At 37.1% G+C, this 27,381-nt stretch overlaps 2 protein-coding genes across 10 annotated transcripts in view; both read left to right on the top strand.

Moving 5' to 3' along the window:
• Positions 1-804: 804 nt before the first annotated feature.
• Positions 805-19,316, top strand: PSMC6 (proteasome 26S subunit, ATPase 6). 4 transcript variants are annotated; one of them, XR_004525065.2, is made up of 15 exons: positions 805-962; positions 1,980-2,059; positions 2,152-2,191; positions 2,438-2,490; positions 5,188-5,255; positions 5,861-5,975; positions 7,777-7,864; positions 9,552-9,613; positions 9,698-9,821; positions 10,189-10,250; positions 11,808-11,928; positions 12,072-12,152; positions 15,894-15,965; positions 16,849-17,014; positions 18,807-18,996. XR_004525065.2 is itself a non-coding variant. In XM_004317454.4 (14 exons), exons 1-14 carry the CDS (start codon positions 836-838, stop codon positions 18,923-18,925), a joined length of 1,212 nt encoding a protein of 403 aa, XP_004317502.1. In that variant the 5' UTR covers positions 805-835; the 3' UTR covers positions 18,926-19,316. The 4 variants fall into 4 exon arrangements, 2 of the variants coding, with proteins under 2 accessions (XP_004317502.1, XP_019779429.1); XR_004525066.2 differs by lacking the exon at positions 12,072-12,152; XM_004317454.4 differs by lacking the exon at positions 16,849-17,014 and having other exon boundaries at positions 18,807-19,316.
• Positions 19,317-21,169: 1,853 nt separating this feature from the next.
• Positions 21,170-27,381, top strand: part of STYX (serine/threonine/tyrosine interacting protein) — a 40,272-nt gene continuing 34,060 nt past the window's right edge. For 3 of the 6 annotated variants that reach the window (XR_012329978.1, XR_002174072.3, XR_002174071.3), the window contains exons 1-2: positions 21,171-21,550; positions 26,919-26,951. Coding sequence is in view for 2 of the 6 variants with exons in the window: in XM_019923861.3 (XP_019779420.1) it covers positions 21,494-21,550; positions 26,919-26,951 (90 nt within the window). In the remaining 4 variants the exon portion in view is untranslated. Of the gene's footprint in view, positions 21,551-26,918; positions 26,952-27,381 lie in introns of all 6 variants that reach the window. The other 3 variants (XR_002174070.3, XM_004317453.4, XM_019923861.3) reach the window with 2 other exon arrangements.

Genomic DNA, 27,381 nt, shown 5'->3' with positions numbered 1-27,381 from the left:
CATCCCTATGAGATAGGTACAAATATTATGCTCATTCTACAGAGATTTTGAGAGATTAATTTGTCCAAAAGCACAGAAAGAAGGCATCTTTATCTTGTGCCCCTCATCTGTACAACCCGCCCCCTTCCAGGCTCATTGGCCTTCTTTCTGTTCCAAGAAATGAGCCAACCCCCTTTTCACCTTAAGATCTTTGCATTTGCTGTTTCCTCTGTTTGGAAGGTTTTTCCCCAGTTTGTTGCACATCTGGCTCGTTATCTCAGATATCTGTGCTAAATTAGTTCTCCTCACCTTACTCTATAACACCACCATGTTTTATTTTCATTATAGTATAGTATTTATTACACTTTGAAGATATTTTTTTATCTTCCCACCAGATCTAACCCTTAGTACCTCACTCACTGAGTGAATAAATGAATAAATATCCTACTCCTTCTGTACCTGGAGATCCTGGATAGTATTGGGTTATACCAGTAGGCTATCTGTGTTATACCGATAAGCCATCAGAGCTCTTTAGAGAGATATGTATATATTCCCTATTTCATTCTCATCTTGGTTTATTACAAAGTCTTTTGTGGTTCCAGAACAGCAGTGACTTAAAAATACCAAGGCCTCTCAGGGGACAGCGCCCTTGCTCTACCCAGGCTGACCTGCAGGGGATGGTGTATCTGGAGGTCTCCTTCGGTGCACGCCGGCACCCTAGTGCATAGAGACGCAGACGTTGGCGAAGTGGAGTGCAGAGGCGGTGCAAACCGGAAGGGGCAGTGTCTTCCGCGAAACCCGCCCCTCCAGGGAGGCTCTCCTATCTCGCCCCGCCCCTTCCCCCGCCCGGGCGGCCATGGCCATTCCCGGCATCCCCTATGAGCGGCGGCTTCTCATCATGGCGGACCCTAGAGATAAGGCGCTTCAGGACTACCGCAAGAAGCTGCTGGAGCACAAGGAGATCGACGGCCGTCTCAAGGAGTGTGAGTGCACCTTTCTTTCCACATAATCTCGTGCCCGGACCCGCTCCTGTCTCTGACAAAGCGGAGGCCTTTGGCCGAGCTCGGCAACCGAGCCCCGAGGAGAGAAGGCCTCAGTCTGGAGACAAGGCGCTTTGTCATCCCCGCCTATAGCTTCGGAAGCCGAGCTTCTTCACGCCTCTTCGGGCGTGAAAATGGACCAGTCTGGTCCAGGTGACAGAGAGAACATCCCCAGTTCTGAGATGGAATTGGAAGATGACCAGAGGGGAGTGGGGAAGAAGTGGGTCACAGGGATGTTTCCAGGTTAAGGTGCAAGGAGTGCGGTGTTGGTGGAGTCCCGGGACCCAGAGGCGGAAAGAGACTTGAGTCAAAGAAGCTCAAGCAAGAGACGAGACTCGGGTAGTTGGCTTGTTAGTGGAATGGAAAGCCGAACGCGGAGTTTAAGAGAGAAGGGGTCCATCGGTCAATCATAGTCCTCTTCTTTTTTCCTCGTGTTTTGAATTGTGCTCTGTCAGGCACACAATTTTCCCTTACTCCTGAACCAAAAGAGTACTTATAATTTTTCTTAGTGCACCGTCACTGACAAACCTGAATGGTTTAAATAATGAAGGAAGACCTTAACTGTATAATTCTGTGGCGCTTTATTTAGGTTAGAAAGCCAAAGTGACAGTTCATGTGGGTAGGTGAAGTGAGGAAGGGTCTAACTCTTTTATCATTCGGGTTTGTAATCTCAAATCCGGAAGTGTCAGAATGTCAATATCTGTTATGAATGTAACCTCATATGTGCTCAAACAAGTAAGTATTCCTGATCAAGAAAGTAAAAACATGGTGCTTTCTCTGTAACATTTCGTTTTTAAACATGTCATCTACAAATGGCATTATGTTTTCTGTGGTTTGATATAGTGCATATAAAATACACGTAAAGTGAAATAGACTTAAATAAACTTAAATAAAGTGAGACTTAGTGACTTAAACTCGCTAAGATTATTTAATTTAAAATGTTCAAATTATATTTTTCAGTAAGGGAACAATTAAAAGAACTTACCAAGCAGTATGAAAAGTCTGAAAATGATCTGAAGGCCCTACAAAGTGTTGGGCAGGTAGGTAATGGAGTTTGGGGTGTAGAGGGTGATGGTGATTTGTTTTTTTAGCTCTTGGCAAAAAGTAATGCTTTTTTTTTTTTCTTTCTTAGATTGTGGGTGAAGTACTTAAGCAATTAACTGAAGAAAAATGTAAGTGTATTAGATTGTTAGTAAAGAAAAAAAGAGCAGACTCCCCTCCCTCCCACCACCAACTTTTGAAATGCTTATTATTTTAATGACCTGTAATGAAGGTAGATGATATTATTGCATAGACTAAGTTGTCTTTCAATTCTTGTCTTTTGGAGAACAGAAATAAAACTCAATCTGCCATCAATGTGGATATATTTATTTTTTACTTTCTATTTTTCAATTTGTTTTTTCATTTTCTTCCTCTAGTCATTGTTAAAGCTACAAATGGACCAAGATATGTTGTGGGTTGTCGTCGACAGGTAACATTTTACATTTCTATAGTGCTTTATAATTGACAAAAGCGCTTTCATGTAAGGTATTTAATTCTCAAGGTAAGCAGGTCAGGCATTATGCCCATAACTCCCAAAGGTGACTTGTTCAGATATAGCTAATTATTAGCAAAGCCTGAACTCAGACCATGGGTTTGACTCCCGGTAGTCTCTACTTTTCTGCTCTATTGCATTGCCTCAGTCAGCTCTACACACTGAGAAATCAAAGAATTTTAGAAGTGAAAGAATCTCAGATTATTTTATTTTAGTGTCTTTTTTTGAAGAGGTCTTAAAAGTATTAGACCTTATAAATTACATTTTATATTTAAACATTCAAAAATATTACTTATAGTCTTTACTAGAGGCTAAATTGATTTTGTATGAGTTCATTTAAATTAGAATCGGCAAATTGAAATAACTCCAGATTTTATCTTGCAGTCATCAAAAATCACCAACAAATGGCTTTGGATCATTTAGTAGCCTCTGAAGCCAATTTATGTACTACCCTATTCTTTAGAAAGCGTCTTTAGCGAATTCTTATAAACTCATTGGAAGAGCTTTCTAAACTGAGTATTTGTTGTGTCAGGTTCAGGTTTTAAAAGATTGATATGACATGGCTATAGAATTGAATTTTTCCTAGGGACTAAATTCAGTCTTAAGATTTTGCCTAGCATGTAAGTGGGATGACATTTTCTAAATCAAAATTTCAGTTGCCTAATCCGACAGAGGATATTTATGTCCCTTTCAGGGCCCTCTGGATGCCAAAAGTTGGCATGTCTAAGATATTTTGTGGTTGTATGAGGGGCAAGAGAGTATTTGAAAACTGGAAAATATTAGAAAAGCCAGAGTATATATTCCCTATAGATGTAAATGTTGAAATAGCTTCATATTCATCTCTGTTTAAGCTCATTTTCAAGTACAGTGGTCCCTTGTTATCCGTGGGGTGTATGTTCCAAGACCCCCAGTGGATGCCTGAAACCTGGGCATATACCAAACCTTATATATGCTATGTTTTTTCCTCTACATACATACCTATGATAAAGTTTAATTTAAAAATTATGCACAGAAACAGATTAACAAAAATAATAATAAAATAGAGCAATTATTAAAAAAATATGCTGTTACAAAAGTCATGTGAATGTGGTCTCTCTCAAAATATCTTGTACAAATTTAATGCCTTTTCCATCTTAACTCAGCACTTGTCATGCCCTGTCGCCATAACTTTTGCAGTTTGAGGCGTGACAGCAAAACTAGCACAGGTTTCTTTTTTCTTCTTCACAAGTGCATGGATAGAAGATTCGTTCTTACTCTAGATTATAGCAACCTCAGCATATGATTTTTATTTCCTTATTAAGTCGAGAACTTTCCCCGTTTCATTAGGAAGCGGTCTGTGGCTTCTCTTTGCCATATCTGAATGGCCAGCATCACTACCATTGTGCTTTGGGGCCATTATTAAGTAAAATAAGGATTATTTGACCACAAGTACTTCAGTCAGCAGGACAGTGGATCTGATAACCGAGAGGGCTACTAATACGCTGGACAAAGGGATGATTCATGTCCCAAGGACAGAGCTTTCATCACGCTACTCAGAACAGCATGAAATTTAAAACTTAGGATTAGTTTATTTCTGGAATTTTTCATTTAATATTTTCAGGTAACTGAAAATGTGGATAAGGGGAGGACTACTGTACCTGACAATTATTCTTAGTTTAATCCATTATATTAAACCTAGTATTTAGCATATCTTCACTTCATTTTAATTGGCACTAAATCCTAAACTGAGCGCTGTTTGCAAAATCCTGTGAAAAGTGGTCAGTAATTTGTATGATTCTGAAATTGTATTGGCAAGCAGTTTATTATTTTTTTTGTTGCACTTTTCGAAAAAACGAAAAAATTATAGTTTTTTCGAAAAATAACTTTATTTTTGACAAGTAACAGCCTGAGTGTGATTTGAATCTATTTGGATAGATTCTCTCCACTTCTATCCAAATAAGTTAAATATGCCAATAAATTGTTTAGTATGATTCAACTTAATATGTACAGTAATATATTTACCATAGTGTCTGGCATGTAGCAAAAGCATGAATGAAGGTTGCTGGGGTTTTTTTGTTTGTTCTTTAGAATTTTAATAAAAAATCTCTAAGGGGAAATAGAGTGCATATCCCCCTTATCTCCTATGATCACATAACACATACTTCCCAAAACTATAGTTTTTAAAATAAATCTAATGGACATACCTTTAAGATGCTTTCCTGTCCTTCCCCTCCAAATGTTCATTAAGGGATTTCTGTATAAATGCTTTGGTACCAATTGCCAAAGTCACTGTACTACAGTGCCTAAATCAAAATAATGAGCAAAACTATATTAAATAGTGAGCCTTTGAAAGTAAAATATTGCAGTCAGTTCCTTCTTCAAAAACAAGGTTGTTGCCACCTCAGACTTTATATATTAGTGATTTCTCATTTCACACTGAGATTGCACAAAAGGGCACTCTTTGAAGGAGCAGAAGGAAATAACTTTGAATTACTACTTTTTATAAACCCTTCCCTTGGGCATGGTGTTTATAATCTAATCTTAGTGTTCTCTCGGAAGGATAAAAATGATTATTTGGCTTCTAACTATGCTCTTGTTAGAATGTTATTCCCCTTTTCAAGTGTTTGTGTAACACCTTTTGTTTTACACAATTAGCTTGACAAAAGTAAGCTGAAGCCAGGAACAAGAGTTGCTTTGGATATGACTACACTAACTATCATGAGGTAGGTTTCTTGTACTATTTAGTTTACGTCTCATTTTCAGGAGGGAAGATTTTATCCAAAATATATGCTTCTTGAGATCACTGAATGTTTTGCCACTTTTCAGCTTTTCCTAATTTCAAATTAATTTAAACATGTTTTTGTAAAAAAAATAATAAATTTATTTATTTGGCTGCATTGGGTCTTCATTGCTATGCATGGGCTTTCTCTAGTTGCAGCGAGCGGGGGCTACTCTTTGTTGCGGTGCACGAGCTTCTCATTGTTGTGGCTTCTCTTGTTGTGGAGCACAGGCTCTAGGCACATGGGCTTCAGTAGTTGTGGCACGCGGGCTCCGTAGTTGTGGCTTGCAGTCTCTAGAGCGCAGGCTCAGTAGTTTTGGTGCACGGGCTTAGCTGCTCCATGGCATGTGGGATCTTCCGGACCAGGGCTCGAACCCGTGTCCCCTGCATTGGCAGGCGGATTCTTAACCACTGCGCCACCAGGGAAGTCCCAACATGATTTTCCAAGATCACCTACAGGTGCTTGCATAAGCAAGTCATTTATACTCTATTTGTAGGCTGAGAGAAAATACATCTTTTAAAAGAAAAATATACACCTTATCATTACAGGTATTTGCCAAGAGAGGTGGACCCACTGGTTTACAACATGTCGCATGAGGACCCCGGGAATGTTTCTTATTCTGAGATCGGAGGTTTGTCAGAACAGATTCGGGAGTTACGAGAGGTTGGTAGTGTGTGCTTTATTCTCTGAACTTACTAAGAAGTAGTACAGGTTTTAAAATGCCTGAAGGGAGAAAGAGGATGTAAAATCACTTTATCCAAATAGTGTTTACTGAATATTATATATATAATATTTTTGCCAAGAGAAAAAAAGCACTGAATCTCTAGCTATGAAAATTATGGGTTTTTGTTAAATTTGGAGATAATTTGGTGTTTGAAAAATCCTGCTCTTTTTATGACCAAGAAGGAAAAAAAGCTAAGAATAATGGATGTAATCCACTGCCCATACCATCTGGTATTTTGTTTATCTTAGTAGTTTAGTTGGGTCAGAGCACATTTGGATAGTGTGTGTAATGTAGTTTTTCCCATAACCTCATTGATTTCCTATTGCCCTTAAATAGAGTGAGTTATCTGTGCCTTAAATATTTTATTTTGATAAAGCTGTTTGCTGTCATTTAAGAAAAATATTGGCTTTAGCGTGGCTTAAACTTTAAGTTCTTACATGAAGAATCAAATCAGGGTGGCCTTGCTTTACAACACAGATAGCTTCTTAACAATTCTCTTTTAAGCAAATTACATTGTTGTATTGATTTCCTCTTAATTTAGGATGGAAATACTCAGGAATGAATTTGATTAATTAGAATGGCTTACATTATCTGATTTAAGCCCTAAACCAGTAGTTTTCAAACTTCAGCACTTTAAATTTTCTGGAACTCTTATTAAAGATACAGATTCCTAGGCCCTCTGCATGATTTTGATGCAGTGGCTTGGGGGTGGGGCACAGGAATTAGCATTTAAACAAGCATTCCAGGTGATTATGAAACCAAGTTGTTTTTTTTTTTCAACCATACTTGCGGAAGCATTGGCCTAAGCATAAATAAAAGCCTATTCTTTTCACATTATAGTTAATGAAAAGAGGAAGAACAAGTGCTTCATGAAACAGTGAAATATTTTACAGTGATTTGCTGCATCAGCCATAGGAGCAGAATGAATCTCACACACACAGACACACGCACACACACCAATGACATGCAGTATACATCTGCAGACAATTGCGAATATTAATTTCTCACAATTTTGGCGTGTCTTAATCATACCTTATGGACAGAGTTATTCAGTAGAGGTTTATCTCTCAAGTGAAGAGTTTAAACTGGGCAGTCAAATCCTCACTTTTGCTGTTCTCCACTTTTCTTTCTTTGAATCAGTCTTAATATTGAGAGCAGAATTTATGTTTTTTTTTAAGACTACTATGACAAAATGCCAACATAAGAAAATTTTATGTACCATTTCTCTTAGTGGCAGTTATATCTTACCAAAGTTCCCCATTTTATAATTATTTTTTGTTGTATTCAGATGCACACCAGTGTAATCTTTTTGTTTTTTTGCTTAACTGATTTTTTGTAGTGTTAATTGTTTCGTTGAGGCATAATTTACCTTCAGTAAAATTCACGTTTTTTAAGTGTACAGTTCAAATGTGTTTGACAGATTATATGCCCGTGCAAACATCACTCTAATCAAGTGTGTGGTTATTTTAGCAAGTGTATTAAATAATAAATAGTTCAAATTACCACATGCTTTTTAATTAATTAATTTAAAAAATATTTTAAGATTTTTAGATTTAAGAGATATCTTACATCTATCTGAAGAAAAACCTCTAATATAAATGGTTTTACATAGCACTGAATTCTAGATCTATTACGAATTATGATGTATGTACATAAATCTGCTGATAGTTTACTTAAAATATTTGAAAGTACATCAAAATCTTTACTAACGTTTTAAGAAACATGCAACTTCTTTTCTAGGTAATAGAATTACCTCTTACAAACCCAGAATTATTCCAACGTGTAGGAATAATACCTCCAAAAGGCTGTTTGTTATATGGACCACCAGGTTGGTATTAAATCATGTCTGCCCCACTATGAGTGAATGAATGAATGAAGGAGTAAAAAAATGAGATGGAGATAATTAATGTGACAATTCCAGCCTCCATTCTGTTCAGAGTAAGGAAGGGATTGGGGATGTGTGTCTACTGTTTTCTTAGTCTTGCTTAGTCCTCTTGTGCTTCATAGGGTATATATATCTAAACATGCCATGTGATTCTAAGCAATGATCTTGTGTGGTTCACAGACCTCTGGGTGTCCCAGAGACACTTTCAGGGATTCTGCAAGGTCAGAATTACTCTTGTAATACTAAGATGTCAACACAGTGAAAAAGAAAAAAGCAACTAACATCTGTGCTGATGGTGCAAAGCAATGAGGGTAAAGCTACTCATGCCATAGTATGAATCAATTAAGTCAGTGGCACAAAATGGTATAGTAGTCATTGTGTTCGGGGCCACTCACATTTGCAGTATTTTTAAAAAAAGATGTCAGTTTCACTTTAAAATGTCCTTGCTAAAGCATTAAAAATATTAACTTTTGATCCTTGAATAATGTGTTGTATTCTGTGATGAAATGGAAAATACATATAAAGTACTTCTGTTGCATACTGAATAAGATATCTCCAGGAAAAGCATTTGTGTGATTATTTGAGTTGCCTGCTGTATTAGCTGCTTTTCACGGAATGCCATTTTTACTTGAAAGGATAATTTACAGTCAGTTATCAGACTGGTTATTGGTTACCTTGCACACATTTTTTTTTTTAAATTTATTATTTATTTATTTATTTTTGGCTGTGTTGGATCTTCATTGCTGTGCGCGGGCGTTCTCTAGTTGCGGCGAGCAGGGGCTACACTTCGTTGCTGTGTGCGGGCTTCTCATTGCGGTGGCTTCTCTTGTTGCAGAGCAGGGGCTCTAGAGCCCAGGCTCAGTAGTTGTGGTGCACGGTTTAGTTGCTCCATGGCATGTGGGATCTTCCTGGACCAGGGATCAAACCCATGTCCCCTGCATTAGCAGGTGGATTCTTAAGCACTGTGCCACCAGGGAAGTCCCTGCACACATTTTTTTAAAAAAATGAATGAAGTTAGCCAATCATGTTAAAGCAAACAACTGACACCATCTGTAGCCAGTGATAAATTTGAGCTTTCAAACGAAAATTAAGTTTTTGAAAACTTTACCTCTGGTACTATGAGCTTGACAACTTTCCAATGTGTTTGTTAATATAAGACAGGATGAGATCGGAGATGGTATTAACAAATGTGACTTTTTAATATTATATAATGGAAAATGCCAGTATTTGGAAGATTTTCATAACCCACTGAATCAGTAGTTTCCAAATAACAAATACTTGATATTACAATATCATACGTAGGCAAAGGTCCACTCAGTGTTCAGTATAGCCCAATGTATTTGAATGTACAAGTTTCCATCACAGTCTCTTTGTAAGTTGGCTTTGATATATTTCTAAAGTTATGTATTCAGTTTGCTTAAAATAAAATTAGAAGGGATATTTTGAATAAAATTTTAAATTTTAATATTGAGAGTGGAAGTGCTTTGGGATTTTAAATGATTTTAAATGCTTTTATTTAAGACTTAGCTTCCATTTTGCAAAATTTACTATTCAAAGGATTACATTCTTAAAGGCTTTTGAAAATTTGTTTTACTTTCCATTTAATTAGGACTTCATTTATCATTCCTAGGTACAGGAAAAACACTCTTGGCACGAGCTGTTGCTAGCCAGTTGGATTGCAATTTCTTAAAGGTAAAGGGAATATTCTTTTTGTAGCTATTGAAAATAAATTTTATTTGAATTTTCCTATGTTTACCATGTTTTTCCTTTAATCAGGTTGTATCTAGTTCTATTGTAGACAAGTACATTGGTGAAAGTGCTCGTTTGATCCGAGAAATGTTTAATTATGCCAGGGACCATCAGCCATGCATCATTTTTATGGATGAAATAGATGCTATTGGTAAGAATAACACTTCTTAAAATTTATTTTAAACTTTTCTTGAACTGTTAGGAATATTTTTTTAATCTAAAAGAACTTTTCCCCTCTCTTTTCACCTCTAACTGCAATTTGTGTGAAGTAGCAAAATGAATTGAATGTTACTTTAAAAAAATTCTTAAGAAAGTTTAACCACTCTCAATAAATAACCTTTAACATTGAGAAAATGATAAACATACCAAAATCAATTCGAATTTTGTCAGTGTAATTCTTGTTAATTTATTTTCATCTTAATGTTTTAAACCCCAGACACTATCATTTTCATATTTTCTTAAATGATGCTTAAAGAGGAAAGGAGTAATGCATACGAGTTTCCACATCATTATTTTAGGTGGTCGTCGGTTTTCTGAGGGTACTTCAGCTGATAGAGAGATTCAGAGAACTTTAATGGAGGTAATATTTGGTAAAGCCTGTTTGTAAAGAAATCAATGTTTATAAAGTGAAGAAGTGAACATTGGATATTTGAAGGTCAAAATATGGATAATGGTTTAAATGAAGAATGCACTTAAGTATGAAATTTGAAAGTACAGTATTGACAGGAATGAACAGTTTTCTTTACCACAATCTCTAGTAAGAAAATGAGTACTAGAAAATAATAGGGATATCTACAAAATTTCATGTGAGTTACAGCTGTACCGTTCTACATTTTTTGAGCAGACTGGCCATTTAAAAAATTATATATTGTACTTACATTGTGAATGTGATTTTGTGTTAGTTTTATTCAGATATTTTATGAGTGACAAATATATTTAAACTAGTGGCAGTAAATGAATTGTAACTATGTATGAGGCTGCTCTAAAAATTACTAATACTTTCCTCTCTTTATTGCTGAGAGTGAAAGGAAACTAAAATAGTTTTGATTATTGAAGATGGATGATGGGATATTGAAATGTATATTAAAGTCTTTTCCCACTCCACATTCTGTGAAAGTGATGGCAAGATTCCAAACACATTTTCCAACTCCTATGAATAGATAGGTAGCATAGGTAATGCATTGTCAACTACTGTCTCAGTAGGGGTATTTGAAAATTGTTTTTTATAAATTGTCTGCTCAGAAAAGACAGTATTTTAAAATTAGTTGTAGAGTCTATTAGAAGCCTTAAATTGAGGTATTTTTTTTAAAACGCAGATACTAGTTTTATTCATGTAGCTGATACGTTGTTAGCTAACACTTAGGGTATGTTAGACATATTGGCATGAAGAAATAGACATATTGTCAGGCTAGCTTTGTTTTAAAGTGTTTGTTGAATGCAGTTAGATTTTTCAACATTTATTCAAGAAAACTTTAGGAATTGAAGGAAATGTGTTAGGTATCTCAGTATTTCTGTGTAAGTAGAATTATTTGAAAAGATATTTAATGGATTTATTATCAAGTTTGTAGAAAATCATTGTTTCCAGTTATCCTGATGTAAATTTTATGTCTGGCATGCCATAAGCTCTTGAAACATTATTTTAAAAGTAATTGTAACAAAAAAATTCGAACATTGGAAATCAGGTCCACATAACTTAGTTTCATAATTCGTGACTGGATGGATGCCTTCAGATTTATTAAAACTATCTGATAGCTATACAAAGGTACATAGTTGAATAATCTATCTTGGAGACTTCCCTGGCAGTCGATTGGTTAAGACTCTGTTCTTCCCCGGCAGGGGACACGGGTTCGATCCCTGGTCGTGGAACTAAGATCCTGCATACTGCAAGGCACGGCCAAAAAAAACCCATTAAATAATCTATCTTGGAACTTTTAGGATGGAATATATATCCCTTTATGTAAGAGAGAAAAAAATATGATTCCATCAAACGATCATTCTGCACATCACATATGTATCTGTAAGCAATACATTTCATGGTCTTAGTCATTTTATAAAAGGTGTGTGCTATGTGTTTTTTCAATGGTTGGGATGCTTTATAAAATGTGCCTTTGATTTATATTCACAAATATATTCTTAGCTACTGAATCAGATGGATGGATTTGATACTCTACATAGAGTTAAAATGATCATGGCTACAAACAGACCAGATACACTGGATCCTGCTTTGCTTCGTCCAGGCAGATTAGATAGAAAAATACGTAAGTTAAGCTTTTGTGCCTGCTGTCCATTTCCCTTTGTCTATGTCCATTTCTCTTCCCATACCTCCTCCTCACCCCCTACTTTATTTAAAAAACAAAAAACCTGCCTGCAAAAGAATTTCTTATAATTTTCTTATTTTCAGATATTGATTTACCAAACGAACAAGCAAGGTTAGATATATTAAAAATCCATGCAGGTCCCATTACAAAGCATGGTGAAATAGGTAAGTAAATAACCTATTTTATATATATTTACATTTGGTAAATGAAGTAAAATGCTATTGAATATCACTGATAGTCTACCAAATCTAGTTTTAAATTCAGGAAACATGGTGGTCTTGAATTTAGCTAATAGTTATTGAGCATGTGCTGTATGCTAAGAATTGTTCTAAGTGCTGAGGATATAGCAATGAACAAAACAGATAAATTCCTGCCTTTATATAACTTACATTTTTGTCAGGAAAGGCAGGTGAAGAAAGTAAAATATTCACTTGACCCTTGAGCAAAATGGGTTTGAACTGTGTGGGTCTACTTATACGTGGATTTTTTTTTTAACTAGTAAATGCTATAGTACTACCTGGTTGGGGTTGGTTGAATCCACAGATGCAGAACCATGAACATGGAGGGCCGCTATGAGTTACGTGCAGATTTTCGACTGTGCCACCAGGGAAGCCTGAATGTATACATTTTGAATAGAGGTGGGGAGGAGGAGACACAGGGAACGCCTTACCAAGGTGATTTTAAGCAGTGACCTAAAAGGTGAAGGAGCTAAGTATGGATATTTGGGGGAAATTTGCGGAGGGAACAGCAAGTAAGAAGGCCTTGAAGTAGGTGTGTGCATGGAACATTCCAGGAGCAGTATAGAGGTCAGGGTGTCTGTGGCAGAGTTATTGGGATGGTAGCAAGTGAAATAAATCATAGAAGTAATGGGGATCAGATTGTATAGAGCCTTACTGAGGCCGTTGTGTAGGAACTTCGGCTTTTGTTTTTAGTGAAATGGATTCCATTGGAGGATTGTGAGCAGAGGAATGATATGACCTTACTTTTTATTGTTTTTAACTTTGTATTACAGAAAATTAGAAATACATAAAAGTAGAGATGAGTATAATCTTATCAGGAATTCATCCCCCAGCTTCAGTAATTAACCCTTGGCCCATCTTGTTTCATCTGTAATCTCTCCCACCTCTTACCTTCCTTCTGGGTTTTTAAAAAGCAAATTCCAGGGCTTCCCTGGTGGCGCAGTGGTTGGGAGTTTGCCTGCCAATGCAGGGGACACGGGTTCGTGCCCCGGTCTGGGAGGATCCCACGTGCCGCGGAGCGGCTGGGCCTGTGAGCAATGGCCGCTGAGCCTGTGCGTCTGGAGCCTGTGCTCCGCAACGGGAGGGGCCGCAGCAGTGAGAGGCCCGCGTACCACACACACACAAAAAAAGCAAATTCCAGTCATTATCATTTCATCTGTAAATATTTCAGAATTCACTTATGTTAAATAGATCATCTGGCTGCAGCTAGAGGGACAAGGATAGAGACAAGAGGATCTATTAGGAGGTTATTTCAGTAATGCAGGCAAAAGATGATGGTGGCTTGGTCCAAGGTGGTAGCAAAATCTTTTAAAATAATGAGATTCTGGACATATTTTGAAAATAGAGGTGACAGGGCTTGCTAATGAATCAGATGTAGGGTGTGAGCTAAAGAGAAGAACCAGGGAAGACTTAGGTTTTTTACTCATGCAACTGAACAAATGGAATTGCCATCAATTAAAGCAAGGGAAGACTGGAAAGATTCGATTTTAAAGGGAGAATGAGGAATTTGATTCTGGCAATATTTAATTTGAGATGCCAATTAGATAGCCAAGTAAAGATGTTGATTAGTAATTCTGTGTGCATCAATAGTTCGTTGGGGTGGCCTGTGCTAGAGTTATAAATGTGGCTAATATCAGCATAAAAATGGTTCCAAGGAAGAGAATGTTGATAGAGAAGGGATTCAAAACTGAGCTAATTCCAGCATTAAGAAGTTGAGAGGAAATAAAAAAAGTTGAGAGGAAGAACCATCAAAGGAGACTGAGGAAGGTTAGTCACAGAGATAGGAGTTAACCAGGACCTGATGGTGTCCTGGAGAATAAATGAAGAAATACTATAGGGAGGGACTAATTTCCTGTCAAATGCTGACAATGGGTCTGATAAGAAGAGTTCTGAGATTGGATTTACTATGTGAAGATCATTGGTGACCTTATCAAAAGAAATTTCTTTGGAGTGGTAGGAGTGAGAGCCTTGTTCGAATGGATATCAGAGAGATGGGGACAAGAGGCATTGAGTTTAGCCACCTCTTTCAAGGCGTTCTCTAGCGAAGGGGAGAAGAGAAGAAATGGAGCTGCAGCAGAAATGGAGATGAGGACTTGGGGTTTTCTTTAAGATGCATGTACTTACAACACTTTTTTTTTATGCTGATGGGAATGATCTAGGAGAGAGATACAAGTTGATAATGTGCTTTTTTTTGAAGAGAGGTTGGCTTTGTCTATGAGCATAGACTTCTCAGGAGAATAGGAGGAAAGGCAGCATATATTAGATGCTGATGATAACAGGTTCTTAAATATGGCAGGTACTTAGAGGATTTTTCTTCTGAATGCGTTTATTCTCTCAGTGAAATAGAAAGCAAGTTAAGAGTGAAAATGGGAAAGTACTGTTAGAGATTTGAGGACAGGAAAAATTACAAAATAGTTATAGAAGTGAGAGACTGGACTAGTGTAAAGGCCAGCAAGCCATGTATTCTATTGTGGGCTAAATTCTGTATGCCTTCTGTTTTTGTAAATAAAGTTTTGTTGTAGCACAACCACTCCCATTCATTTACATATTGTCTATGACTACTTTCCCACTACAGTGGCAGAAATGAGTAGTTTTGACAGAGACCATATGATCTACAAAGTCTGAAGTATTTACTGTCTTGCCCATTACAGAAAGTTTGCTGACCCCTGGACTAGAGGCATCTAGTATAATTGCCAAGCAACTTTAAAAACTTTTTACGAGTTAGTGGTCCAAAATAATTACAAATAGTTGACCATTGCCTTTCTCATTACTCATGTGAAAGTTTTGAGTTGGAAAGACTGAACTGAATTTACCAGCTTCTTCCAATACTGAGCTCTTGCTAGGTGCCAGATGCTGTGCTAACCTTAGGAATTTCTGCTCTCCAGAAGCTTACATGAACTTGAACCTGAATGAAGACTAATTAATGAATTATCTGTGTGATTTCAAATAGAGATTGACATACTCCAGATTGCCTGACAAGGGTGTCTTATCACAGTTTTTCACATTGTAGTAGCTTATGTGTCTCTTCTCGCTATTCTACATCAAGTCCGTAACTGCTACCTTAAACCAGCAGCAGCTCTTCATTTCGTCTGTCACGTGGATAGAAGGGTCACTTAACTATTACTGTTATCATAGATCTGATACCTCAACACTTGGAGCTTTCACAGAAACCAGAAAAGCTAGTCAGTGTTTACTCTAGCATTTAAAAATTCTGTATGATAAAATGATGTCTGAAGACTATTTTTGGTATATTTTATATTTGCCTTATGTGATTAAATTCCATTGTGGTTACAGTTGGTTTTGAATATTCTAGATTTATTCAAATTAGATACTTGGTTACAGTTTTAATAAAAGTCATAGCTTGACATATCTAAAGTTCACATGCACTTAACAGTTTCTCTGTGTAGAAACAGGTTAAGATGCTTTCAGATCTTGATATTTCTTGGTTTTAGAGTTTTAGAAGTATGTTTATTTCTGCTTGGTGCTGGTTTACTTAATAGAAGTATTGATTTTTGTTGTTAACGTTGTGGAATGTTAACAGAGTTGATGCCTAGCTGACTAAATTCGAAGCAGGCTCTTAAGTTAAATTTTCTATATGGGAATAAATCCAAAAAAGGTCTCCTATCATTATTTTTTTAACTGATTTCCAGTATTTTTCCTAAACAGATTATGAAGCAATTGTGAAGCTTTCAGATGGCTTTAATGGAGCAGACCTGAGAAATGTTTGTACTGAAGCAGGTAAGGGTTTAAAGTACAGTTTTTACTATTGATTTTGATTTGTTTAATTTGCTAAAAATGTGTTTGGGTTTGTCCAAAAGCAGAGCCTGAGCTTTGCAAGGATTTGAGTGCTTGTTATTTTCTGGGAAATTGATTCCAAGAAGTAGAGAATAGGGCAAGTGAAATGGGAAGAGGGAAAGCTGTTATAAGGGTGCATCACTGAAATAACTTGTAAGCAAGAGGGGTTTGATTCTGATGAGACCTCAGAGAAACATACAGAATTCTTTCCAGGATTATCTGGCTGAAATATGGGAGACTAGACATTTATTTACCAGCTGTCATCCTCCATTCCTCCGTGGGATGAGATTTGCCCTTGAGGATGTTAACTTCTTTGCACTTATGGATGCCTTAGGGTAGAATGTGGAAAGACATGCATAGTGATAGCATGCTGTCCCCCTGGAGTAAGTCTGAGACTGTACAGAGCTATCTGCCACACCTGTGGCTGAAATCCGACTGGGCCAGCACTGGGGGTATCTGCTACAAAATGGATGACATGCCTTCTGATACTAGCCTGTCAGTAGTTAACCTTTGAAAGATTGATTTATGAATTTTGTGTTCATTCAACTTGTGGAAATGTAGTAGTTTTTTAGTATAATTTTTTCTGTGGATTGTGTGATTTTATTTTTATTTCTGGTACCAGGTGGCTTTAAAACCATACATACGGTCATTTAGTTTTTGTCCTCCACACAGAATCTTAAAATTAAAAAAATATCTACAGTAGATTTTATAGTCACTGACTTTCATAGGTTGCATATGAACACTTTTTAAGTATTACAATATGTGATTTCTTCTTGTTTTCATATCACCATTAGCCTTATTTTAACATTTCTTGTAAATTCAACAGACAGTGTTTAAAGAGGCTGCTCAGACATGGCTTCTCCATAGGAGTATCTTCATGGGTATACTGTGACTCAGTATCTGGATCAAAGATCTGCAGGTCCAGAAACTCTCAGTACAAATCACATAAATCATGCTCACAAAGACTTACTAGTAAACAAAAATATTAAAAGGTAAGCAGTCAGTAGCCTGAACTACTAGGGGTAACTTACGACATTCTCCTTTCAAAATCTACACTAGACCAAATATTATTAGAAGCTTGCTTTGGTGAAGATGGAATCCAAACAAAAGCAGTATCTAAATCTTAAAGGCTGATACCATTAAATTATATTCTCTCTTTTTCCACATATTTTTTAAAAGTTTATTTTTAGCTATTTCCAATAAAGAACTATAACTTCTGTATGGATTAAAATTTAAGCTTTTTAAACTTCTCATCTGGAGACATACTGAAATTCTTGAGTTTTCTTTTTATTAGTCTTCAAGCCTTTTTTGTTAACATATCTTTCTGTGAGTTAAAATATACTTGATTCAATTATAGTTGTCTTTTTCCATTCAAATCCTGAGATTGTCATCCTTTTTGGATTAGAATGTATCTCACATTCACTCATTCACTAAATAATGATTTGGAAACAGTAATATGCACAAGGTTTGGAAAAATAACTTGCCTAATTTAGTTACAGCCTTCTAAACAGGTTTTAAAACTTCACTATTAAAAAAACCAGTCATTTCCATTCACCTGATTTCTGAGGACAGCATAGAATGACTATTGCCAATATTCCTTACGTAGAAATCTTGAAAGGGAAGACAGGAAGTAACCCTTGCAATTTTCTATTGCAACCCACTCATTTTATGTTAGTGAAAATTCAGTATAAGCAGATCCTCAATGAAAATAGTAGTAGGATTCACTTAATTAGTAGATAGTGATAACTTACCAGCTTTAGCTTATCATGCAATTAGGATTGTCTCAAAATCTGGGACCCGTATCTATGACACAACTAATGTTTAAAAAAAACCCACAAACCTTTTACCTCCTTGCCAAGTAGTATTTGACAAGTAACTTGTCAGAAACTTGAAAGCAAAAACTGAATGGTGATATTTGAATATGAAAGTCTTATAAAATACCAATTTGTACCTAAAAAAGGTAAATTTTCTCACATGAATAATGACACTGATTTTTGTTGACTTTCTTTAATTCCTATTCTCTATGCTTTTGATTATTAACAAGGAAAAGCTATGAAAATTACTGAGGTGTTTTGTGTTTTCCCAAACCATACATGTACCCCCTGCTTCCAGGGGATTGCTGCCTGTAGAGTTAGGAAACTTCTGCCTAAAATGTGTATGTGTTATTGATAGTTGGGTTTTGTTTTGTTTTTTTCAAAATGACATTGGATACAGGGACTGTGTGAGGTGGAATTTAAGTATACAGATAATTGTCTCACTGTTTTCTAGCTTTTGGTTTGGAAAATAGTGCTCACTATAGTTACGGAAATTAATTGAACAATAATAGTGGTTTTTAGGAAATTAGAACTGTTGGCTGAGAAGTAATACATCTAAGCTCCTTCACATTTATTCCATAGAATAATATGACATTATTTAGTTTTCTTTAAAGTTTTTTGAGATATAATTGACATATTAGTTTCATGTATACAGCATAATGATTCAGTATTTGTATATATTATGAAATGATCACCATAATGAGTCTAGTTAACATTCCATCATCACACATAGAAAAGAAAAGTATTTTTTTCTTGTGATCTACTCAGCATCTTTCAAATACACAGTGCAGTATTAATAAGTATAGTCACCATGCTGTACATTACATCCCCAGGACTTATTTATTTTTTTAAGTGGGAGTTTGTACCTTTTGACCACCTTTACCCATTTCACCTACCCTCTCCCTTAGTTTTCTTATAATAAATAATTCACATATTAAATATAGCAGTCATGTTGTTTTATTCTCCACAGGTATGTTTGCAATTCGTGCTGATCATGATTTTGTAGTACAGGAAGACTTCATGAAAGCAGTCAGAAAAGTGGCTGATTCTAAGAAGCTAGAGTCTAAATTGGACTACAAACCTGTGTAATTTACTGTAAGATTTTTGATGGCTGCATGACAGATATTGGCTTAATGTAAAAATAAAGTTAAGGAAAATTATGTATTGGCAAAAATGATCTCATTAAAAGAGTATGAATAAAAATGTATATGAATAACATTGTAAAGATTAGTAATTCAGTAATTCTACTTTTAAGAAGTATGGAAGAAATTTGTATGTTTGTTAATGTTGCATTTATTGCAGCAGAAGTTATAAAAGAAGAGTATGTTGAAGCTTTTTGTATTTGCTGTGTATTTTGTAAAACCTTGAAAATGGTTTGAGACGGTAGTACCAGATAGTATTTCTTATGACTTATTTTATATCATTTGTTTTCCTCATCCTAAAAAGTTTAATAAAATCTGTTTGATTCAGTTCTCCTACATATATTCTTGTCTTTTATGAGACTACATTTACTATGGTCTAAACTATTTAATAACCAAGATGAAGTTGGGTTTAGGTCGTAGACTTTTGAATTTTATTTTAAAACAGTACCTATACTCAGTGTTCATGAGAGCATCTTGTTATATGTAACATAGATGTGTGTCTGTATATATTCCTCCTTCAAGAAAGCCTTTATTCTCCACCTACTATGATTAATCCGTGTGATAGTTAATTGAAATAGTACATGCACATCCATAACCATTTTTTAGATTATGATTAAAAGTAACATTTGCTATTTAAATGTGACTTGGTTTTCTTGATTTATGTGAAATGATAGTTCCCTTTTGAGGAGGTTTGTACACTCTTCTCAGAAAGATTCACACATACATACACGCAATTTTGCATATATTAAAACTTAGGAGATTTATTATTTCCCAAGCTCACCCATGGACACTAGGTATCTATGGATACCAGGCTAAGGATCTGATGTAGGGGATGTTGATGTCAGAAATGTTCAGAACAAAAGTTCCGTTACCTATACACGATTCTTTCTCATGTGGTAATTAAAGCTTTAACAAATTACAATCGGAAATCATCATTGGGCATCAATTAAGATTATGTTATTATTAAAGGTGCTGTTAAACAAAAGAAACTTCAGTTTCATAAACACTGAAGAATGAATGATATATGACTCAGGTAATAATACAATCATTCTTCAAAAACTTGCTAGCAGAGTAATGTGTGCCTTTTTGTAACTAAAAGGGAGAGACCTGTTTACATAGAGGTAGAGAAAATGGAGCCCTCAAACTAGCCATCTAATATTCAAATTATTGAACAGTTCTATTTCTATATATGTTTAGTAGTGTATTTCATAAACATGACTATAAAAAGTAATAGTATGTCAGGTCTAGGTCAGATATCCATGTGGTCCTTTTTACTTGTAATCTGCAATTCAGTTAATGAAAGACTGTCTCACTTTTTTACTTTGGTGGTGGTGGTAGTGTTTTTTTTAAAGAATCAGGTTGGTGTGCAAATCTTGCAAGTTTATGTGTGGGTTCTTCCACTTCTAAGCTTGATTTTCCTCATCTGTCTAAAAACAAAAAAGATAACATCTCCCTAAACCCAGAGAAAGTATTATATACCTGAACTTTATTAACAATATAGTATTAACTGACGCAAACTCCTTTTAAAGATATTGAAAGCCATATAGTTTAATAATACGTTGAAGTGTTAATAAGCTTAGAATTAAAGGAAGAGACCTTCAGTATTATGTACAAATTAGTGGGCTATCAATTGTTTCTATTAGGATTTTTTCTGTTTGCCATTTTTTCTTGATATTTTCTAGTTGTTATATTCCCAAGTATTCTTAAAAGTACACCGTTTCGATTTGCTTAAAAGTGATGGTGTTTCATTCTGTGGGATAACGTAATTTTCAGGTGAACTCTTCATTACTCTGGGTTATAACCTCACCAGATTGCGCAGGATTCTGAGAGGGGAGAAAACTATAGTTTCCTTTCGTATGCCAGTTTATGGTGGCTAGGATGTCTTCCCCGTTCTTACACCAAAGAAGGGATTTGCGTCCAATCCGGAAAGGGCAGAGCCGAGTCGTATTATCCCGCTCCTTTTCCCAGGACCGTCCTTCGTGCTTTCCCTCCTACCGCAGTCTCACCTCCTCCACACCCGGTGAGCTCCCGCCGCTGCGCGTCCAGGGCCCCGCCCCCCCGCGTCTGCGCTCTCGCGAAGGGGTGGGGCGGCGGCGCTCTGACACCTGGCGGCCGCGGGGGGCGGGCCGAAGGCGAGCGTGGGCTGGGATTGGCTGGGGCGGCGCGGGGAGGGCGGGGTGGAAAGAGGGGAGATGGTTGTAGGGCTCGTGTTGGTGCGGGAGCCTGGGCGGCCTTAGGGGCGCGGAGACTCGGCGGGGGAGGGAGGCGGCAGCAGCATGGCGGCCGGGCACGAGCCGCCCAGCTCTCCTTTTCCCGGCTGTCGTCGCCGCCACCGCCGCCGCCGGAGTCGCTGGGACCCTTTAGTCTGCGTGTGTTAGTTGTAAGCCCGCTGCCTCCCCGTCAGTCCTCCGGTCTACCCTCCCTCCCTTTCACCGCCACTGCCAGCCCGAGTGTCGGGCCGGCGGGCAACTCCCACTCCCACCCCACCCCACCCACAAGCCCGCGGGCCGGGACCATGGAGGACGTGAAGCTGGAGTTCCCCTCGCTCCCACAGTGCAAAGAAGACGCCGAGGTGAGTCTGTCAGTGACTGCCACGCAAAGGCCTCCCCCTGTGGCTCCTCAGCCGAGGGGCGACCCCAGGCCCCAACCGTCGAAGCCTCCGGCTCCCCGGAGTCCTGTTGCCTCTTGAGGGCGTCCCAGGACCCAGGGGCGGAGCCTCGCACTCCGGGGCTGTCAGCCCAGACCCCGGTCACTGAGTTCCTCTTCTCCTCCTGAGTCTCCGGCGCCGGAGCCGGGTCTGGTCAACTGAATTCAATGAGATGAGCAAAAACAGCCCTTTACCCCAGGTTTGGCGTCGAGGCCTTACTTGGAGTAAGGTTCCCCTTTTATTGCCAAAACAATGCGAGGGTAATGTTTTTAATCTTTTGAGGGGTAATCTTTGGTGTCGTCGATTCACTTGTGGGACACACGGCCCCACGTGTGGAATAGACGTGGGCCCTGAACTTGCTAAGTGTGCCTTCAAAAAGTTTCCCCGAAGTAGTTGGTTTGTTTTGGTTTGTTTTGGTTTTTGGTGTTTTTGAGGCAAGCCGTGACCAGCAGAGTAAATGTCACAAAGCTAGCTCGTTCGAATCTGAAAACTTCAATCCAAAACCTTGCCCTTTGGAGAGAAGTTAATATGGGGAATAAAATTCTTTATAACTTGTTCTCCTGATTTCTAATTTGGGGTTCTTTTTACCCCACCTTACTTCTTCCTTCCCTAACGTTTGTACTGAGTTTTTTCCCATCTATTCCTAGTTTGGAATACTTTATGGTATTGCAGAATACTAAATTAGAATTTTTTGAAGACTCAATTAGAACAATGATATTCAGATATGCTTTAGTAGGATCGAGAAAGAAAGAAATCTAAAATCTCTATTTTTAAGAGATCATTCAGTTTATACCAAATATTCATTCTATTGAATGTCTTCATTTGTGGTTCACGTTTTTTATTGGGGGCGGATCTTTTGCTTGTGATAATAATCCTTGAGAATTTCATGTTTTAAGAGTAGACTCTTAAGTAGGAAAAAAAAGTAGAATTTAGGTTAGGTTAAAAATGAATTTACACTTTTTTCTTTGTTTCATATGGAATAATGTGAATGAGGAGTATGCTTTTATATCCTCAAAATGATTCAGAAATTTCATCACTGGAAGCAACCTTAGAAATAATGTAGAGCATTCCTACTTTTAAAGTGAAGAAATTGTAGCTTACTAAGAATAAATGATATGCCTAGCACAAGACACAAGTGAGGACCTTGGTCTCCTCATTCTTAATTCATTGTCCTTTTTACTACACCTCAATTCTTCCCTGTTCTAATCTTAATAGTTCTAGTTTAAAATGTTTACAGACTTTGTATTTAATCTTTTATTGTGTAAATAATATATCTTATCTTTGCAAAGATTATAAAATCTTACGAGGAATATAGCTTCTTTTCTGTGTCGGACAGAAGTAATGCTTAAACCTAGTACATAATGATATTATCTGCTGAAAGCCAGTTCATTCCTTATTTCATAGCACTGGATGTTTGTTATCTCTCGGTTACAAGTGACAAAAACCAGAGGAGCTTAAGCAAAAAAGAAAAGAAGTAACTAAATCCAGAAAGTTTGGAGTGCAGCTGGTCTCAGGGACTTGACTAGATAGTATTATAATGCATCAGAGCTGCCTCTGCCTTTCATTAGTGCTTGTATCTACTTTCTGTCAGTGTCTGTTCTTTTTCTTGGGCTTCTGCACAGGTATGGAGTTTGGCCATCAGTTGCTCGAGGGTCATATGCTTACAGCATACACACTGAGGAACAAAAGTGCCTTTCTCTAAGCTTCAGTGTTTAAAATCTAGAAGATTGGCCCAATTTAGGTCATATGCCCATCCTTTGGATCAGTCAAGAGAGCCAGGAAGGGGTGAATACAGTGAGGGGTCCAGTCTAGGTCAGATACTCACTCTGGGCTAGGGGAGTGAAGCTTATCATTAGTAGCCCTCCCACCAAAACCATAGGAGCATTTCATAAAAGATGGAGGATGCTTTCTGGACAGACAAAACTGTAAATAACCATTAAATAGGGCATATAGTTACTCATGAAAAACTGACTAATAAAACAATGTAATTTTCTAATTTCCAGTGAGATACATAAAATGGCAAACAGTTTTTCATGGTTATGGTGACCAGCCAGCATAGTTCCTCCACGTAGAAAGCACTACCAATCACAATCCAAATCTCGCTTAAGTAAAAAAAAATTCAAGTACAGAGATTTCAGTGAAGGCTCTTAATGATTGTTGTGATCAGGCTATGGTAGCTTGATGATCCTGTCACTTCTATAAAAATATTACTTCCAAGTTTCGTGAAATACTGGTTAGAGCACTCTTTACAGGATAGTTGTTAGCAGAAATTTAGCTGTGTTTAGATGAGTTTCCAAAAAGATCATCATTCCTTTAAAACTGCTGTGATTTCCCATTGTTTTCTTTTTTAAACGTCTTTATTGGAGTATAATTGCTTTACAATGGTGTGTTAGTTTCTGCTTTATAACAAAGTGAATCAGCTATACATATACATATATCCGCATATCCCCTCCCTCTTGCATCTCCCTCCCACCCTCCCTATCCCACTCCTCTAGGTGGTCACAAAGTACCGAGCTGATCTCCCTGTGCTGTGCATCTGCTTCCCACTAGCTAGCTATTTTGTAATTAATATCTGCCATCTTTGTGGCTGTGATTCAGTTGTATCGCTTTTCATGGTTATTCATTTCCTCTTTTTTTTTTTAAATGAATTTCATATTGCGAGTTCATTGGAACCTATCTGTTTGAATTATTTCTGATCTAGGTTTAAGGTGTGTTCTTCAGAGAGAAAATGCATTTGCTTCTCCCAGGAACCCATGGACACTTTTTACCCAAGGCCACTTGACATTAAATTTTCATTTGGCCTCACAAAGATAATTGCATTCTAATGCCAAACCTTAGTGAAGACCAGATTGGTTAGGAAGACCCCACCCCGCTACTACCACCACCACCACCTACTCAGAACCAAAGCTAGGAAAGGCAAGAGTACTCATTTTTATGGGGATGAAGTGAGGCCCCACTCCCACCACTTTATCTTTCACTTAGGGTGTTGCCCTTTGGGGGTCCCAGCTTTTTGGTCATGATCTGACTTTGAGCAGGTCCTAGGCTTTGTCTCATGTGCCGTGCCATTTAAAATTACGTCCATCATGAGGATGTGGAACAACTAGAACTCCCATACATTCCTGGTGGGAGTGTAAATTGCTCTTCTAAAACTTTTGACAGTGTCTAGTAAAGCCAAATATAGGCCTACTCTGTGATTTAGTCATTCCATTGCCACTTATATATCCAAGAGCAATAAATGCATATGTCCACCAAAGAGCATATAAAAGAGTTTTCATTGCACCTTTATTCATAATTGCCAAAACCTGGAAGCTACTTAAATCTCCACCAACAGGAGAATGAGTAAATTGTGGAATATTTATACAATAGTATACTGCACAGCAGTGAAAAGGAACAAACTACTGACATACACAACAACATGGATGAATCTCACAGACATTAAGTTGAGTGAGATAAACCAGACATAAAATAGTACTGCTGTATGATTCCATTTACATGAAGTTCCAGAACAGACAAAACTAAAATCTATAGTGATGGAAGTCAGTGGTCACCTCTGAAAACAGGAGATATTGACTGAGAAGAAGAATGAGGGAACTTTCTGGGATGATGGAAATCTTCATCTGAGTGGTGATCATATGGGTATGTATGTTTGTAAAAATTGATTGAGCTCTACATTCAGATTTGGGCATTTTAGCACCTCATTATAAGTTCTTTTATACCTACATTTTAAAAGAACAGAAAGAAATATAAGGCCATGAAAAGACTAGAAGATCTTCTCAGTATGCTGTGTTTCAGTGCTTACTACCCTTGCTGGTTTTGTGCTTTCTTGTGTTTATGAGTGTGTGTCTCTCTGGGGATTTCCCTCACTTCTTAGTTCAGCTATGCATTTAAAGATACCTTTAAAAATATATTTTAACAGGGCTTCCCTGGTGGCGCAGTGGTTGAGAGTCTGCCTGCCGATGCAGGGGACACGGGTTCGTGCCCTGGTCCGGGAGGATCCCACATGCCGCGGAGCGGCTGGGCCCGTGAGCCATGGCCGCTGAGCCTGTGCGTCCGGAGCCTGTGCTCCACAGCGGGAGAGGCCGCAACAGTGAGAGGCCCGTGTACCACACACACACAAAAATATAATATATATATATATTATATTTTTTTTAACAGTCATTTCATAGATGGTTTCTCAGGCTTTATAGTCTGCTTCTACTACATTGCCGAGACCATTTTTCAAGATTAAAAATGAAAAATGTATTTTGTTTCTCTATTTTAAAAAAAATGCTGTCTTTGTAGGAGTACTATTCTCTCTTTCCATTACAGAGATACATTTCTACCTTAGATGTTAAAGATACTTTTCTGACTTGGGGAATCTGGATGGAGGGTAAAGGGAATTCCTTGTACTATTTTTTCAACTTTTCTGTAATTCTAAAATTATTTCAAAATAGAAAGTTTTTTTTTAAAACTTTTTGCAGTTTTAACTTTAGAAACCTAATTACTGTTTATAATTCTGAGTTTTAAGCAACCAAGCTAGAAACTTTTGGAATGTAGTCCATTTACAAATGAGGACTATCTGTACTATATTTGATTCTTCATTTCAATTCACTGTATTGCTTTTTTCTTTTTCTTTTAAAATATTTTCTGTCTTTTGCCATTTTGCATTATTTTCCAACTTCTTTATCTTGGTCTGCATTCCAAGAATGAACTCTGTACTTTGGTGAAGTGTATCTGTAAAGGAACTTGAACTAGACAGAATCTTAAGCCCAAGTGAGATATGGGAAAGGCTGTTTGATGAGCATCTGGCATTTTAGATCAGGAATGGCAAATAAATACTTATCACATTCTGTTCTTCTTTCATCATTGCAGATATTGCTCAATGACCACAGCACTCTTTCCTTCCTTGAGTCTTTCTCCACACAGGGTTTTAGCTATCTACTGCCAGTTGATTAGAGTTGGCACGAATGACAAAAAGTATATTTGACATCTCTGATTTAGAGGATCATTTTTGAGAGAAACTTCTGGAATACTTATCCTTATAATTATTGAACTATTCCATCCATTATAGAGTAACATAATCATAATTTTGGAAGCCCAGTTATTTAAAGAATTACCTTAATCGTTGTTTCTTGTCACTTAAATTTTTAGGTGCTTGTGAAGCCAATTGAATCAGCTGTTTTTATAGAACATTCTATAAGTATAATGTATTTTTAAAAAATCCATACACTTGTATATCACATCTTTAACCTTTAATTGGGTGACTTTTTCATAATGTTATTTACTTTTCTTTTGTTTTCCTTCCATTTTTAAGGAGTGGACCTACCCTATGAGACGAGAGATGCAGGTATGACAACCTTCTCATTTATTCCAGCCAGCCCGTGTTACTGTTACTATCATTGTTAAATAATTTAACCTAATTTCACAAAGGATTTGAGTCCTGTTGACTCATGATCTGTAGGTTCATCACTGAGTATTTTAAATATTAACATATTTAAAGTTGATCGTGCCTCTTAAAAAGATGGGAGATGAAATTTCTTTCTTAGATTAGAACCATGGACATAGTAATATATGTTTGTACTTAATGAGTCACTTTGTCTTTCTTCATCTGAAAAATTGGGTACAATATTTGTATTATTTCTGAAAGCAGTTTACTTTCTGTGTTTGTCTAGCTTAGATAAACTCAGGAGAGTTGACTGTAAAGCACATCACCCTTTTGACTAATTGCTCATCTTCGTGTCTGATTCCCAGTCAACTTTCATAGTGAAGTTCTCCAG

The sequence above is a fragment of the Tursiops truncatus genome, chromosome 2 (genome assembly GCF_011762595.2).
Source record: "Tursiops truncatus isolate mTurTru1 chromosome 2, mTurTru1.mat.Y, whole genome shotgun sequence".
Taxonomy (NCBI): domain Eukaryota; kingdom Metazoa; phylum Chordata; class Mammalia; order Artiodactyla; family Delphinidae; genus Tursiops; species Tursiops truncatus.
Note: the sequence above shows the minus strand (reverse complement) of the source record. Positions and strands in the feature narration are given on the sequence as shown.

Coding starts and splice junctions, on each gene's coding strand:
- PSMC6 (XM_004317454.4), top strand. CDS start 836: ATGGCCATTCCCGGCATCCCCTATGAGCGGCGGCTTCTCATCATGGCG. Junction 12,153..15,893: donor TACAAAGCATGGTGAAATAG/GTAAGTAAATAA, acceptor TTTCCTAAACAG/ATTATGAAGCAATTGTGAAG. Junction 15,966..18,806: donor AAATGTTTGTACTGAAGCAG/GTAAGGGTTTAA, acceptor TATTCTCCACAG/GTATGTTTGCAATTCGTGCT.